The sequence below is a fragment of the Gasterosteus aculeatus genome, chromosome 3 (assembly GCF_964276395.1).
Source record: "Gasterosteus aculeatus chromosome 3, fGasAcu3.hap1.1, whole genome shotgun sequence".
Classification (NCBI taxonomy): Eukaryota; Metazoa; Chordata; class Actinopteri; order Perciformes; family Gasterosteidae; genus Gasterosteus; species Gasterosteus aculeatus.
In genome coordinates, this window is record NC_135690.1 from 767,187 (window position 1) to 783,355 (window position 16,169).

The following is a 16,169-nucleotide window of genomic DNA, read 5'->3' on the forward strand; positions in this document are numbered from 1 at the left end:
TTGTTTTTTTCCAGAATATTTCTATTTATACCAGAAGGACTTTTTTATGATTCAAATTTTGTGTAACAACACAAACCATGTTCATAATTTAAGACACTTGTGTCCAAGTGAATTCAGAGTGATCCTAGAACTGCAAAACAAGTAACGAGGGACTCGTTAAGTGTTTTCAAACTAAATGTCATTCAAATAAATGTAATTTGATTTGAATAATATGTCTTGTGAAAACAGGTTGATGATGGTGGAATTATATTATATAATATTCAGTGGAATAATGGAAAGAGATTGTAAAATATTTAAGCAAATATTATTTGCTGATGAATATGCATATCACAGCATATCTAATGTGTTGCTATGAAGAATGGAACCAAACAGTGCACACTCAATAAGTAATGGATTTATTGATAGGTTATTCATTATTCATTAAGGCAAGGCTGTGGATTGCCAGGCTGTCATTCAAATTTGTCCCTCTCAGCATAACTTTGTGTTTTATTTGCATTGTCATTCTTCAGTTCGTTGGACCTGTTCCAAACCCCGTGGTACCACAAGTCGTGCATTCAAAACGTTAGTCAAGTAGGAGTACTAAGATTAGTTTTACAAAATAAGAATACACAGAAGTTAACATGTGCTATTACACTGGATTGTACTTTTAGATCATAATTATGAATGTGCTCAATCACTCTTATGTAAAAGCAGAGCTCATTTGAATTACTTCATACATACCGGATGACTTCAAATATGATAATATACAATATTTTAGTAGTTGATTTATGATTTGTTTTAATGATCTGAATCAGTCACCACTTGCTAATGATTAATGGTGTATTAGCAGACAAATGGAAATACAAGTAAAGCACAACTAACCTTCAAATTCTACTTGAGTAAATTGTTACTTGACGTTATTGCCATCAGGATACACAATCATGAGGAAGTAGAAATGATTAACAAAGCTGTAACCTAGCCGACAACAAGAAAACACACGGTGGATTCATCCTTTAACGGGCCCAGGCGGAGGATTGATGTGGTGACGAGCTTCTACGGAGTCGCTATCTGGTAATCATTCACCTGGTGGTGGCTTAAGGTGGAGGGGGCGGGGCCAGAGCCAATCCCCGCCCCCTCTACCCCCCGTTGATAGTTTAGAATCACGGTATTTCTCATGTATGTGTCATTTATAATACGTTAGGTCGATGGATCTTTCGACCTAACGAATGTTTACAAAAACAACAACCACGCAGAGAAGAATGAAAACACCGGTTGGGTTTGATTTCATTAGCTTCCAAATATACTTAATAGTTGAAAAATAGTTGAATGTCCTGCAATAAGAACACGGATGCATCAGTTTGTTGATTCAAACAACAAACACAGGCCATAACATTTGACTAATATTAGAAGGAACTTTAATAAGGTTGTATTTGTTTCCCTTCCAGTGGCCGACTTGTTCTCTTGGGAGGAACCATTTGCCTTTCAAATCGGTCCCCTGCGGATCACAGGTGCTGCATATCCGGTTGGAGTGAGCCTTACAGGCAGGTGTGTCTACCTGTGGACCCGTCGGGAACCCCCCTCCCTCCCTCCCTCCCTCCCATACGTCTCTCCTGTCCCGGCTGCCTGCGCGGAGACACCGGCTGACCCGGAGCGTTCGCCTCACTGCGGCTCCGCCGTCCTTCCCGACATAACGTGGGAAGCGCGTCCTTGTGTCGGTGCGCGTTGTGGCGGACGGCAGGAAGCGCCTCCTGACGATGAAGAGGTGCGTCTCGTTTCCACTCCGGTGACAGACTGCGCACGGCTCTTTCACCGCCCGGATCCGAGGAGGAGGGGGAGGAGGGGGGAGGCAGTGGGGGGGCATATTGACGCATTGTGGAGTCGACAGTGTGTGCGGAGGGGAAGGGGGGCGGGGGGGACAGAGTAGGGGGGCCAGCACTGCAAAAGCCCGGCTTCGCGACACGACGGAAGGCAACGCTATCTGCCGGTGGAACCGCGATGGCCGTGGTGCAGCTCGACGCGGAGGACCGACAACCGGAGAACGGCTTCGTGTCCCCCGAAACCGCGTCGCAGGAGCTGCTGACGCGCATCGACGGCTCCGTGCTGCCGTTCCTCGGGGGATTTGGGAGGTACCAGAAACAGCTGATCGTGCTGACATGGATCCCGGCGTTGTTCATTGGATTCAGCCAGTACTCTAACAATTTCCTCCTCGCCCAGCCGAACAACACATGCATCCAGCCGCTGGCCAACCTGACTAATCACGCCGCCGGCCGCTCCTCGTGGTCGGACGGTCCCAAAAACAGCAGCGACGGCGCGCGGCCGGCTTCGCTTTATGACGACGGGAGTTACGGCGGCCACAATGACACGTCCGGCATGCAGTGCGCCTGCAGCGAGTGGTCGTTCGAGCTGCACACGGGGCTGGCACAGAACGTGGTCACCAAGGTGAGCGCTCCCCTCCGGGGGGGTTGGGTTGGGTGGGGGCATCCTTCCCATCATTTTGTACGTGTTATGCATGCGCGACACCCCACACCCGCCCTAACGCAAACACGCATACAAACATCTGGACCCGTATGGAATGACGTAGGCACCATTTGACAGCGCCCGGGTTGTGTTTGTGCCTCCATTGAGCCGCGCATATCTCCACAGTGGGGGGCTTCTAGCACTGAGCCCTCATGTCTATTCTGGGGGGGGGGGGGGGGGGCAGTGGGACCGCATGTGTGAGCGCGTGCGTCCTGTTGTTGCCAGTGGGTGAGTGGAATTGAGGCATCGCAGCAGCTGACACAGAGGGTGACCTGTGGCGGGAGAGACCCCACCACTGGCACGCGGGGAATAAACGGTGACGGGACGGTGGAATCCTGCCGGTTTGTCGTAATGGACCTAATAGACACGGAGCCCCTTTCTGATATGGAGCAAAGGTCACTGGTGCGCTCCCATCCCTGGCTAAACAACCCCCGCCCGGTCGCTGCCCTGACCAAACATGGGTGGCATGCGCTTAAGGAGCTCATTCTGGGCATTTTAGGTGCTAATGTGAACGTTTTACCGCCACGTGCCACCATTGTCTTGTGACGTGCTTCCTATCCGGCCAAGGAGACTGATTCGCTAAGCAGTGATCAGTCATCACAGTGGAGAATTAAAGAACATGCGTATCATCTCTTCTCCTATATCAAGTTATCCAGTTTGATTTCTTTTAGGGAAGCATGACAGCGGATCCACAGAGCTCTCTGAGTAAAATGGCCATCAGTATTGATGAGACGATGTGATTACATCTTGAGAACAAAGACTCTTATCACAGCGGAGGACAATTGGGACTAATATATTGATGCACACCCTTTTAGAGGACAGCCAATTGCATTCTAATCTGCAGCATAGCCATCTGTAAAGACTCCGGCATGCATGCTTTAATCAAAAGGCTCATCGGGACGAGATCTCAGTCGCACTTCGTAAGCGTCTCTGTGCTGCAGGCCGAGCTCGTGTCCACTCTGATGCCAACAGCCCATCTGCTCGCCGCTGATAATGTCTCTGTTGGCAATAAAGCACATGAAATGCAACTGTGGCATTCTAATTCAGCCAGGGGGACAGTTTAAGTCTTGATTTCATTTACTGGCCTCTGGGTTTTTTGGGGGGTGGGAGGTTACATGAAATACTCTCGACCTGATTAGGGAGTCACGTTGGGGAAATCGACTGGGTGGAACTTTGGTACCTGACAATCCAGAAATGTCAGTTCTCTCATGGGAGAAAAAGGTTTTGAAGGGTTCTCATCCTGCTGGTTCTGACCTCCTAGATACTATTATTTGTATCGCGCATGCACATAGAGAATGTCATGTTGACACTACCACCAGATAAGTGACATGACGGAGCAGTTGGTAGAAGTGTCTCGTCTTCCCGGCCTGCGCCATCCACACTCTGACAAAGTGGAGGGAAATGGAACCAGATGGCTCGGGGTCGAACCCCGATGGGGAGCCAGAAATGAAGCGGATTCGACGACCCCGCTCTTCTCCGTTAAAGGACACGTCCCTCGCACTTCCAAGGCCTCTTTCCCACACCGGCAGCACGGAGACCAGGATGTGACACCTCAGCAGGAAGGGATGACTTGGCGTTTCTCCTCGTTGTTTGCGTTGCATAAGCATAACTGCACATCGGCCCAGCTCTCTGTGACAGTCTGTCCCTGAAAAGCACGGCGAAAGGTCAACAACGTCAAAATGTGCTGGCGTCTCTGTCAAAATGTACCAACACATTGTGACCCCGCGTTACTCGGTTAACCCTTTGGCGTCTCACGGGAAAAGGCTCGCCTAATGTTGTCACCTTGTGCCACATCTGGGTTTTCTCCCTGGAATCAGTAGCACATCGCAGCTCCTGCTTTTCTCCTCGAGGCGTCAGAGAGAGGGAGGGAGGGCTTCCACGAAGGAGGTTGAGGTCGAGGTGGTGGTGAAAGAGCCAACGTGGTTAACGTGGAGACCCGTACTAATTGAGTCAAAGTTCTCCTTGGGGTCCGTCTTAATTGGACCGAGCCATGGAATGGAGAGAGCATCATTACTCAGAGACAGAGTCTCTCTGCGACCTCCTCAACTCCCATTGAGCTGGGCAGCAGCTGCACGCGCCCGACTAAAATAGTGGCCTAGGAACAGGTTGAGAGCAACGGGTTACGTGTACCCACATTCCCTGTTGGAGTTTGTGTATCCGCTTGGGAAGTTTTGGGATTGATGATCATTTTAAGATCTTGTAAAACGGCACTCTGGCCGGTACAAGACTACGACTCCGTCAGGCGTTTGAACTAGTTTTAATGTAGCACGCGTCATGTGAAAGATGGTAAAGGTTCAGAAATAAATGATGTTTCACAGATTGCCTTAGTTGGACCGATTAACAGTCTAAAACCAGTTTAAATTATTAGGATTACCCTGAGAGAAGCAGCAAATCCTCAGATTTAAGCCAGCATTTGCACATGTGGCTAAATAAATTACCATCAATAATAGTCCATTAAAAAAATCGTTAACAATCTAATTCCTGTTGATTTGTTACGATTAATCAATTGTGAATGATTTTTCAATTGATTGACCGATTCCTTTTAAAGCCGAAAGGCTCTTGTTCTTTCTTGGATGTAATCGTAAACTCTTTCGTATTTACAGCTTAAGTTGTACCTTTTTGAGATATGGCGATGTACATTTTAAAGTACTTTTTATATACCCAACAAGTAATGACCTAATGAAGAAAAGGAATTGGTGGATTGGCAAATGATCCTTAGTTTCAGCCCCAGTTTAGTGACTAATGGAGTACTTTCCCAGTAGGGCTGTACCCGTTCTATTTTCTTGTTGTCCAGGTCTGAGAATTGTCTCACAGCGATAAGGACTATCTGCTGCAGCAGCACGTTGGCGGGTCCACCCGGACCCCGTATCACCTCGCTGGAGGCTGTGCACCCTTTTGATCTGGAAGACGATACCGTAGCTCGACACCCACGCGGGCCTCTCTAGCGCTGTGTCCCTTCACACTGTTTACCCAGCTGGTTGGCTCCGTCCACAGACCCCGGATCAGTGTGGGACACGTTGAAACGGACTCAGCTGTCGAAAGGCGATGTCCCCACTACAGATGCCCAGTCAGCACACAATGACAGCCACTCACCGCGTCAGCTGGGGGCGGAAAGACGCTCCTGCCGGCCGAAGATAAAGCTCCGCGGAGGCGCTACGTACATGTGTCTTTGTGTGACACGAGTGTGCGCTGCTGGACTGTTTGTGATACGTTCTCTGGAGGGGAGGGGGGGAGCTCGTGGGGTGTCTGACCCCCGTGACCCCCTTGGCTGTAGTGCTAGTTTATTTTGAGGGCTGTGTGATGGAATTCAGTTAAAGGCTGTCTTCGGTGACTGTGTACTTATGCTTCTCAACTGTCGACAAAATGAGGCAATGAAGGATTGATGGATGAGAAGAGGACAAACATGCCAATGTTTTTCTACGCCAACCTTCAATTCTTTTAAATACAAAACTGCCGTGAAGAGAGTTCACCCATTTGTTCTTTTGCCTTCCCTCTTGTTTTCCACCTTCCACGGGGCTGAAACCTGCACTTGGCTGCAGAAAGGGTCTGATACCACGCTGATGGTCTGTTGCTAGGCAGTAACTATGCAGCAGTCTCTCTCTCTCCATGCGTTTCTCCTCACAGCGGCTTTTAAAGCACCTCTTTAGCCTGTCGAACAAACCGGCATCCTCCTTTACTCCCTGTATTTCTTTCCTGGATTTCACACGTTCTGTTTCTGCGTTTTATTATCTTTATTCCGGCTGCTTTCCTCCCTCCCTCCCTCCCTCCCTCTGAGGCTCCTTCGTCTGTTCTCTCTCCTCTCACCAGCCCCCGTCTGCAGATCAACGAGTGCAGCACAGTGCCGCTGTCGTTGAGTGGGTTCTTCTGAGCTAATGAGCCTCGGTGGCGTAGACCGATCGTTGGTGGCCGCTCATTACGGAGAGGTCGACGGACACCCTGTGGATTTTATCCGATCCGCTTTTGGCCCTTCATTGTTCTGCCTGGTCTGTCGGCTTTCATAACCTCACTCTCACCACACCGACTTCCTGTCATTAGTCCTTGATGAGCAACACAATAGTTGGGGGGCAATCGACCGAGGTAATGGGGGTACAGCAGACGAGGACTGGTTTGCTTGGAGTTTTACGGAATGTCTTTGCTATATCTGACAGTCGGCCCAAGTTTTTTTTCCCCCACCTTTTCTTGTGCGGGTGTCTATTATGGATTGTGCCTGTGGAATAAAGCACAGTAATGATGCGTCAGTCATCGCATGCCTCTGCGCGCGTGGCTACACGTTTCCACATCACTCGCTGCTTTGTCTCCCGCACGTGACTTGGGATTTCTTGGTATTTTGCAAAGTCGGTCATTTGTCTGTGGTCACCCGCAGACGTCTTGTTATCTACGGTCATCCAGTCCCTGAGTGAATGCAGACTCAGAGATTCATCACGTGTGTGCGCCGGTTGGTCACAGTCACCGTTTCAGTTTTTAAAACGCAGTTTGTTGCTAAGAGCGATTGCGCAACTGAAACTTGTTTGCCTTCCTCCTGATACCGATACTAGAAACCGCGAACGAGTGGCATGCCTCGATCATGTGATGGTCACTGTGGAGGACGTCACGAGAGGTTAGATCCCCTCACAGAAGAATTTTAAGAACAAGCCACACCCAGTTTTCGTGACATGCCGATATATCGCCTCGGTCTTTCCTCTGGAGCCCGATCGGCTTGAGGCGGAACGACACACCTGCCACGGCCACCGCGCCCCTAAATGTTTCCTCAGCGCCGGCCTCTGTGGGAGCCGACAGCTGGGCGCCATGTGGCGTCCCAGAGACCCCGAATGTCCACCTCCTCTCTGAATTGAATCTCGCGTTCCTCCTGGGATGACCTCGCCTAGGGTCATTAAACACAGATGTCCGCTGTAGCCACATTTCAGGTTCGGTTTGTTTGGGTGTTTGGGCCAGCGCCTCCTCCACAGGGCTCCTGCTGCCAGTGTGTTGGTCGCCACGAAAACAAACCTTCGTTCATGCAAAAGCAGGCTCATTGTGTGTAGTGCAGGAATCCCTCTGCTGAGAGTTGACTGTGATACGGTAGAGGCTGTCAGACATAAAAGGTCAAAGGAGAAACGTTAGCTTCTGTGCACTCTGTGGTTTTTGGAGTGAGGAAATGATCCGCATGAATATAAATGATTCCCTAGATTAGCTAGAAATAAGTGACTGGTTGCATATAAGAAGGCTGTCGAGGAATGTGTTGCTTGTGGGTAACATTGAGTCTAATACTAATGCACAAAAGTAAGATACTTGCTTTTAAGCAATTTCTCACATGGAACACACATTGGTTTCTGTTTTGAACAAAATGGCAGAAAACCGTAGAAAGAAACAGTTCTGATTTGTCCATTTTAGAGTAAATACAAGGAATAAATGACACAGAGTTTGTTTGTATAGTTGTTTCTTTCAGGCCCTAACATACATTTCCTGTAACTAATGCTCGTATCCATTTGTTTCTACAGTGGAGTCTTGTGTGTGACTCGGCATGGAAAGTCCACATCGCAAAGTTCTCCCTCCTGGTGGGATCCATCTTTGGGTACCTGACGTTCGGAATCCTCGCTGACTGGTAAGATCTTCTCGCACAACCTGACGCCTTTCATCCTTTTGTATATTACAGGTGTGCGAAAAGCATCTTCTCGTCGAAGGTGTAGAAGCTCCAAAGTAATTTCTGACCTTGTTCCCAAGGTTCGGCCGCCACCCGGTGCTGATCATATCGGTGCTGTTCATGCTGGTGTTCGGTCTGGCTGTGGCCTTCTCCGTCAACGTCCCCATGTTCAGCACCCTGCGCTTCTTTGAGGGCTTCTGTCTGGCAGGGATCACACTTTCCCTCTACGTCCTCAGTAAGTCTAAAAGCTCTCTACTAACCCTCGATGTTCACGTGTCGTTGGGCAAGACTCTTAACCCCCAGTCACTGTTTTGGACAGTTGAATGATGGCGTGTAGGGTGAAAGCGCCTGGGCGGTTTCTGTGTGGCGTCTGCATGTTCTGCCCGTGTGTGTGTGTGTGTGTGTGTGTGTGTGTTCTCTGGCCTCCCAGTTGCCTGTAGGTGTGTGAATGTCAGCCCTGCCATTGACCGGGGTTCAGTCCGTCTCTGGGATCGACTCCAGTCGCTGAAGACTGAACATCACTGGGCTCCCGTAGATTTAACCTTAGCGTGTTGAGAAATGCACATTTTGAAAGGTTATGATTGTAAACTTGTATTATTATTATTGGACAACCGCTGTTTTTAATGTATTTATTCATTGCTCGGTTCCCCATTCACTTTATTGTTTTGCTAGTGAATTATTCTGTGGCAAACTCTAGTTTAACTTGACACTTTTTAAAGATTAGTTGTACCTTTGGTTTAACTTCCTTGCATTTCAGTTGTGTACAGTAATTTAGCTAAATTACCTGAAAAAACCTGACATTACCTGTTTGCCAAACTGGTTTGTTTCTGCTACGTTATGCACACACAGTTGTTTTGGTTGCACTGCACCTTTTCAGCTGCAGATTTTCTTGTTGTGGCTGATTAAATATTTCAACCTTTACTGAAAAGATATATGTAAAAGTCCTCATGCCTAATATCTGATAGCTCCTAAGGGAAAACAATTTCTGTGTTCTTTAAAACAAACCAAGATCTCCAAAGTGGTCTTGAGACCGGTGTGGAGACCTGAGCCGCTCAGTTATGAGTGAATTGGCTCTGCGTTGTGTGATCTATTTGTTAAAATGGAATAGAACAATTGCCACACTTGCCACGCATTTGAACTGTTTTATCAAGATTTCTCACAAAACAATATGTATGACAATAAAGAAATGAAAGCGGCTTCATGGGTGACGGAGTCTGAGGAGTGTTCAGTGCTCTCCGGGGACAAAGGGAGGCAGAATGGTTGAGTTAAGCTGTTCCGTATGGAGTCCTGTCCATTTTAAATGAACTTGACATCTGCATTTGTTGGTTTCACATCAGCCTACAGTTTATGCTCCAGTAAATCAGAGGTCCTCAACGGGGGGGTTGAACATAATCAGAGTTATTGGAGGGGACAGTGGGTGGGGGGGGTATTTCTCCACAGCTCTACTAGAGATGCTTATAGATAGTAATGCCTGTTTTTAAATAGTTTTAGTATTTATCTTGTGAAATATACATTTATGTATTTACATACAATTATGACGTAACGGACAAGATTTATCTGTTGTGCATACGGGTGCAGCGAGTAATTCCACTGGCTGAGGCCATTGGAACATATCTGAGGGTTTAGCTTTATTCCAAATAAACTACATTTGTGTCTTGAGAGTCCAATTATTGTAAGAGGATCTGCTTGCTTCCAACCGTCTTATGTTCTTACGCTTCATTGTGTCACGGCGTGTGTTTGTTTCCTGTTTTATTTTGTAGTTTCCTGCCTCTTGTGTCCTTGGTTTAGCTTCACGTCCCCCCCCCCCCCCCCCCCCCCCCCCCCGTGATTGTTTCCACCTGTGTCCGATCACCGGCACCGTCCCAGTGTATTCGAGCAATGTGCGTCTCTTGTCGCGTCATTGAATGTGTTTCCCGTGTTGGGATTAATTCCTGCTCCCCGTCCCGTCTGCGTTTGGTCCTCGGCATTTTTTTATTTTGGTTTCTGATTAGTAGTTTTTGTTAACTCTGCTTCCACCACCACATTGTGACATGTTGCCTCCTTCGTGCTCCATTCACTACTCTATTTCCACCCTTTAATTTGACTAATCGGGTGTTCTGCAATAATCTGTGTGTTCATTTTAAGCATTTGTCTCTTTATTCAGGTTGAACGTTGTTGTCAGAACTATTTACCTAACCTTGTTCTCTCCGACAAGCGCAGCATTTGCCACCAGGGCTGTGGTAAATTAATCTATTAATTAACAATCAGACAAATTCAATTTCATAATGTCTTACTAATCAATAAATGTTCTTTGGAAATGATCTAAACGTCTTGCATATTAGTGCTGAACAGGAGCAATGCTTTGCTGGACAGATGTTTGTTTGAGCCTTGTATATTTGTATAGATCATGTGTTGCTGCATCGCCGCCCTTATTTCTGCATATGTGCGGCCTCGGTCACATGATATTGAGCCTGCAGCCGCTCTGTATTGACAAAACTCCACGAGAGCTGCTGTGAAAGGAGCACAGTCGTTCAACACATTGCTGGAGAAGGTCTTCTGTTTCTGATTTGCCTTCTCGTGTCTGTTAGCCTGTTATCATGCTAAGACTGCAGCAAAAGTTAATATTCATTATAGTCTCAACACTGATTCGGTCATGTGACATTTTTGCATGTAGTGAAACGCGTGACCCTCCTTACGTTGTTCGCCGCGGCTTCAGCTGTGTTTGCACTGGAGACATTTCACTAACCGCCCCGTTCTCCTCAATCTATACGCGGTCAAGTCAAAGTTCATGGCTCCTGGTAGCGTTTTGCGTTGTGTGCGTTGGAAAGCTGCAATTTGTAGTCTGGAAAAATAGCAAAGTTGATGATTGCGAACCCTGTGAGTGTAGAGGAATTTGTGTGCGTCTGCTGTCCGTTCCGTCGGGGCGGCTTGTCGAAGTCCGGCTCTCTTCAGGCCGAACACGGCTGATGTGTAGTGACACTTAACCGAACACGGCTGATGTGTAGTGACACTCCGCCATAGAGAGACGGAACCAAAAGGGGGAAGAGAATTGGTGGCCGGGCGGTTTAAGACAAAAAGGAGAGACCAGCAGCGAGCAACTCATTTAAAAAGATAAAACGGTAACTCAAAGACTGGGAGGAATGTTGAAAGCGGGGATGGTGATCCATCACCTCTGACTTGGAAGAACGCTCTGGGCAGCTGAGAGTGACGTGTTGCTCAACATGTCGATATGCAGCTCCTTCGTGGACCAGGTTAAGGACCGGTACGCCGATCTACAGGAAGTTGAAAAAGCACAACAGCTGAATGGCAAAGCCGACAGCTATAGAAGGTCATCCGATGCGGCGCTGCTATTTATACCCCAGAGCTCCATCAGTGTGTGCTAAGCCTTCTGAAGATCACCGGGCGGAGGCGAGGCCTGCAGGGCCTGTAGCTTAGCATCGCGGTGCAGCTCACAGGCTAATGTTTTCACAATCGACACCCTCGCTGTTAATAAGAGGCAGGATGGAGTCTGTGTACGCTAAAGAGTACATTCCTTTTTGAGTGGACTTCTTCCTCACTGAGACGAGACAAGCCGCCACATGTCACGGGCGTGTGTGTGAGTGACGCCTCGCAGGGTGATACAGATGCACAGAACAATCACATGACTGTCACATGACTTCCCCGTCATTAACCTTAACTCATGATCATCTCAACAGCTGTTTTAATGGAGATTGTGTTGAGACAAAGTTAACATAGCTTCAAATAAGGGTTCAAATAAGGACTCCTTCATCTTCAATACGCCGGGGTAGTGGATCCTTTTGGGGTTTGAATGTTTTCACACCTTCTTGATTCGTGAGGTGTTACTTTATCTCAAGGTGGGTTAGTTCCTAGTAGTGTTTAATGTTTTGGTTTTCCAGACTCTGTAGTAACGTGGATGCATGTCCAATGCATTCTGAAAACCTCACTTGTTGCAATGGGCTACAAAATGCTACCTCGTCCATGCGGATAAATGACCTTGATGTCCAGGGTGATTTAGTAGGTTTTGTATTCTTTGTGTTGTCCGAAGAACCTTTGGGCTCCGTTAATATTTACTGTCGCTGCTTATGCCAACTTCTCCTGTGGGAGGAAAAAGGGAGAGAAATGCACTAAATAAGCATTTACATTGGGTCCATGGATGTTATACGACGTGGTCTAAATTCTCAGCAGACTTTCTCTTCAAGGCTCTTACCTTGAATTGCAACCACAATGTGCATTTTTATCCCACTGTTTATCCCACACGTCCTGCTTTATAACAAATATGACTGAGCTAAACACGCACTGTCCCTGAGCTCGGGCACAGTCTGAGATTAAGTGATGTGTATGTGACCCCTGGAGGGAAAAGGTCGCGGCCATATATCCTACGCTGTATAAAACGACATGACACTATGAAAGGACTTCTGTGTCGTATGCAGAAGTACTCTTGTGTAAACTTGTGTCTACTGTTCTTAGATCGCGTGTGGAAGCAAACATGTTATACAAATCGAGCACGACGAGGATATTTAAACGGTTCCTCTTTCAATGAGTCGGCACGCACGTGCCAATGACGGGTAACGTTACAACACTCCCATAAATCCTTGGATCTGTCCACTGAGAGACTTTACGTAGTCATTACTTGTGCTTATTTTCGTCCTCAACACCGCGGACTAGTGCTGCGCCTCTCAAACAGCGCGCCCCGGGATGTGTGCTCGCCGGGATGCGCTGTGCTGCTTTTTGCGAGGCCGGGCCTGTCTGGCCTCGTCCGCCTCACCTTTTCCCGCGTTGCCTGTAGCCAGGAGCTTTTTTTCCTGTTGTCTCTGCACACGGATGACTCACTGGGGCCGGCACAGAAAGATGGAGGCTCCTGTGTAAATGATTCCGGTTTGTCGGCATAAACCTGGGCTTTGTTTGCCCTCCGTCTCACCTGTCACGCTTTCTGTGTTTTAAGCTGCCGTCAATGGATGCCGCTCAAACTGGCCTGAGCAGATGTGGGGCTTCTGCTGACCCATCATTTAGATTGTCCTCACACCACTGCAGAGACACCGTGCTGCCATCTGATTGACCTTTAGTAAGTGTTTTCACATGTGGAGAGATGCCTGAAAGGGATGGTGAGGTTATAGGTCACACAGAGAGGCGGGATGTGGCCGGTGTGCAGTTTCCATGATGCACCGTCGCCATCCTTTCACACACTTTGCTCCAGCTCTCGTCTGATAAATGGAAGCAGGGGCAGACTCTGTTTTTCCACTGTAAGCGGGGTTAAAGTTCCCTTTTGTGCTGAGTTGCGTTGCTTAACGGACTTCCTCCTCCAACACATTAGGCTACATCCTACAGCTCTTTTTTATTTTTGTAGGTCGTAATTTCAGTGGTGCTTTCCTGTTTTTAAAGGGTGACCTAATGCTGGTGGTCTGATTGCTAACCCCCGTTGTTTGTGAGATCCATTGCGTGTTGAAACCTCAGAGCTATCTCATGGTGCAAATTCCTGAGTGAAGTCCAGTGATTGTCAGAATCAGCATAGAAACCTTTGCGCTTTTCTCTAAGGTTAAAATGCAGACAGTTTCAGTTTCGGCCAGTGGAATATGTTGTGTCAGGGCGTCTCAGGTCAGTCTTCTATTTGTGTCAGAGTGCAAGCTGTTCATCCGCCACCGTGTGTGCGTGTGTGTGTGTGTGTGTGCATGGGGGGGGTTTAGTTAGAACGTGCAAACATTATCAAAGCAAATGAGCCTTCTGGTGGTTTACTGGTGGTTTGATTGCTGAGAAGGTACGTGTAGCTAGTTGTGGATAGTTCTTGCATGCTTTGCACTAATCAAGGGGAATCGTCTTACTCCAAGTCAATAGCCCATTTCCAGTGTACAAAAGAAAAGAGAAGCCCTCTGAATACTAACTAACCCTATAAAGGTGAGAACAATAGCTGGTATCTCAGTTAGAGCCTTCTTTGGAAACTATTGGATTGTAAATAAAGTACAGTTTACCCGTACGTATCAAAATGCAAAGGAGTCCTTTTCTCAGAGGCTGAGGTTCGCGGGGGGTTGAACAGGGCTGTGCTCTCCCCTGTGGTTCCGCTGAGGATGCAATTTGTCTGCACACACAAGTCGATCTGCAGTAACTCCAGACCAAGGATCATTGGGCCCTAATCAGGGAAGTACCGTTTGCTGACTGGCCCGTCACTCTCCAAAAGCTCATCAGCGTCTTTGCGCCCGAATGGCGCTTGCTCTTGCCAAGCATTTCCATGTTTTGCCACAGCTTTTGAATGCTTGGCGCTCTGGCATTGTGAGTATAGGAAGCTGCTCACGCAGCCGGTACCGTCTGCATGAGCCGCACGCAGCACGCTGAGGCATACGAGGGAATCACCAGCGTCGTGGTCAGTCAGCCGCTTTTGAAAACCGGGTGAATAATTATTGTTGTGAATTTGTGGGGGAACCTAATAAATGCGCACGCTGCACAGGGCACAAGAGGTCAGTCTGACATCCTTGTGAATCCTTGGCCTCTACGATCGCCACATGTCACTGCAATGGGAGCCGGTGAACGGAAGGCGGCCATATTTGTGGGTGTGTCTCTGTAGATGCATGTACACAAATAGACGTAAAAGCGGAGAAATCACAAAGCCACATGGGTTCAACTCATGAGCAGTAAGATCTGTTCTCGCTAGCTGGCGCACAATCCTAGACCATCAGGATTAATAGATTTGTTTCCCTCGGGTCCACAGGGAGGGGTGTAATAGTAACCTACTTTAGGAAATCTCAAGTGAAATACCCCGAGCGAGTGCTGCCTATTTCAAAAGATCATTCCGTGTATTTTGACCTCCGTCAACTCCAGCCGGGTCGAGTCGAGCGCCGTCTGCTGTAACAAACATGGCAGCTCCAGTTACATTTGGCCCCCGTAGCTCCAGACCGCCGCCCGTCAACCGCCATGTCCAACTGGAGGAAACCACGGCCCCAAACCAGACGACTCGAGGCGCGAGATTCTACAGTCGCAGACGTGAGCGGCGCCGAAGGCCGAGCGCGGCTGCACTTTCTAGGCTGTGACACCTGCAAGGAGGCGCCGCCTGAGAAGTGCTCATAATCATGCTGTGGAAATTCATCCCAGCAAACGAAAACCAGTTATCTCTCCGTACGTACAGAGGAATTACTCCTGGTCTTCTTGTCCTACTTAACAGCTCGAGTGGCGAGGATTAGGCGCTGAAATCCTGGCGCTGAGCCATACGGAGCTCATGTGACCAGTGGAAGGTCACGACATTGGCCTGTGGGCGCGGGGAGTGCATCTAGTGGTCAAGCAACCTCTTTCACTCTAGAAAACAATGGCTCTCCTTGACCGAGCTTCACAAAAGGCGAGTGAGACTCGGCAAAACCACCCGGAGCCTCTTTGGAGATTATCATCCTTAATAATTGGCTATTTGCTTGATTATTGATGATGCAATTTCCAACAAGTATAAAATGTGTCCAAATAGCCGCTGGGTCCTTTTTTCCCAAAAGCCTTTGTCTTTTTTGTCCTCAGCCAGCATGGCAGGCGAGTCCTCAGGTCAGTTAGTGGTAGATGAACGTCACTAGAACGCTGCGTAAGGGCATCGTGGGAACGCTGATGTAGTGGCTTGAGCAGGATTAAGGTCAGCAGTTGTAAGGAGCTCAGAAACTCTGCTCCTCATTCTGCAAGTCTTTTTTTTAAATATCCATCTGTGCGTATTTAAAATCTTTTACATTATTAATATAAGTGCATGGGAGCACACAGGATGCACCGTTGCCGCTCACGTTGCAGCCGCCTGTTCAGCGCAATGAATTCTTGCAGGAATTGAAATCTCACGCGGTGCGTAAACCAGCGACGCGTCACTTCTCCCCCGGCAGTGCGCGGGGGGGAGGTGGGGGGGGGGGTCTGGAGGTTAGTTGGTTGGAACGCAGCAGGTCTCGCCCCCATCGGCCGGCTCTCGGCTCACTGGCTTTGTCATTCCAGCTGCGATAGTGTCTGTGAACAGAGAGCATTATTCATGTCCTCGCATGGAGGGGGAGGGGGGGGGGGGGAGGAGGTGGGATCCTAATTGAAATTCCGGTCTCTTCCGCTGGAACGAAGAGAGGGGCCGCGACACCCGCTG

The 16,169-nt window shown here is 48.4% G+C and overlaps 1 protein-coding gene across 2 annotated transcripts in view; it reads left to right on the forward strand.

Annotated features, from left to right (window-relative positions):
* The first annotated feature begins 382 nt into the window (after nt 1–382).
* LOC120816290 (solute carrier family 22 member 23) overlaps nt 383–16,169 on the forward strand; it is a 27,058-nt gene continuing 11,271 nt past the window's right edge. The window contains exons 1-4 of one of the 2 annotated variants that reach the window (XM_040171819.2): nt 432–2,105; nt 2,194–2,418; nt 7,974–8,077; nt 8,197–8,351. In XM_040171819.2, the coding sequence (XP_040027753.2) occupies nt 2,350–2,418; nt 7,974–8,077; nt 8,197–8,351 (328 nt within the window). In that variant the 5' untranslated portion in view covers nt 432–2,105; nt 2,194–2,349. Of the gene's footprint in view, nt 2,419–7,973; nt 8,078–8,196; nt 8,352–16,169 lie in introns of both variants that reach the window. The other variant, XM_040171818.2, reaches the window with a different exon arrangement.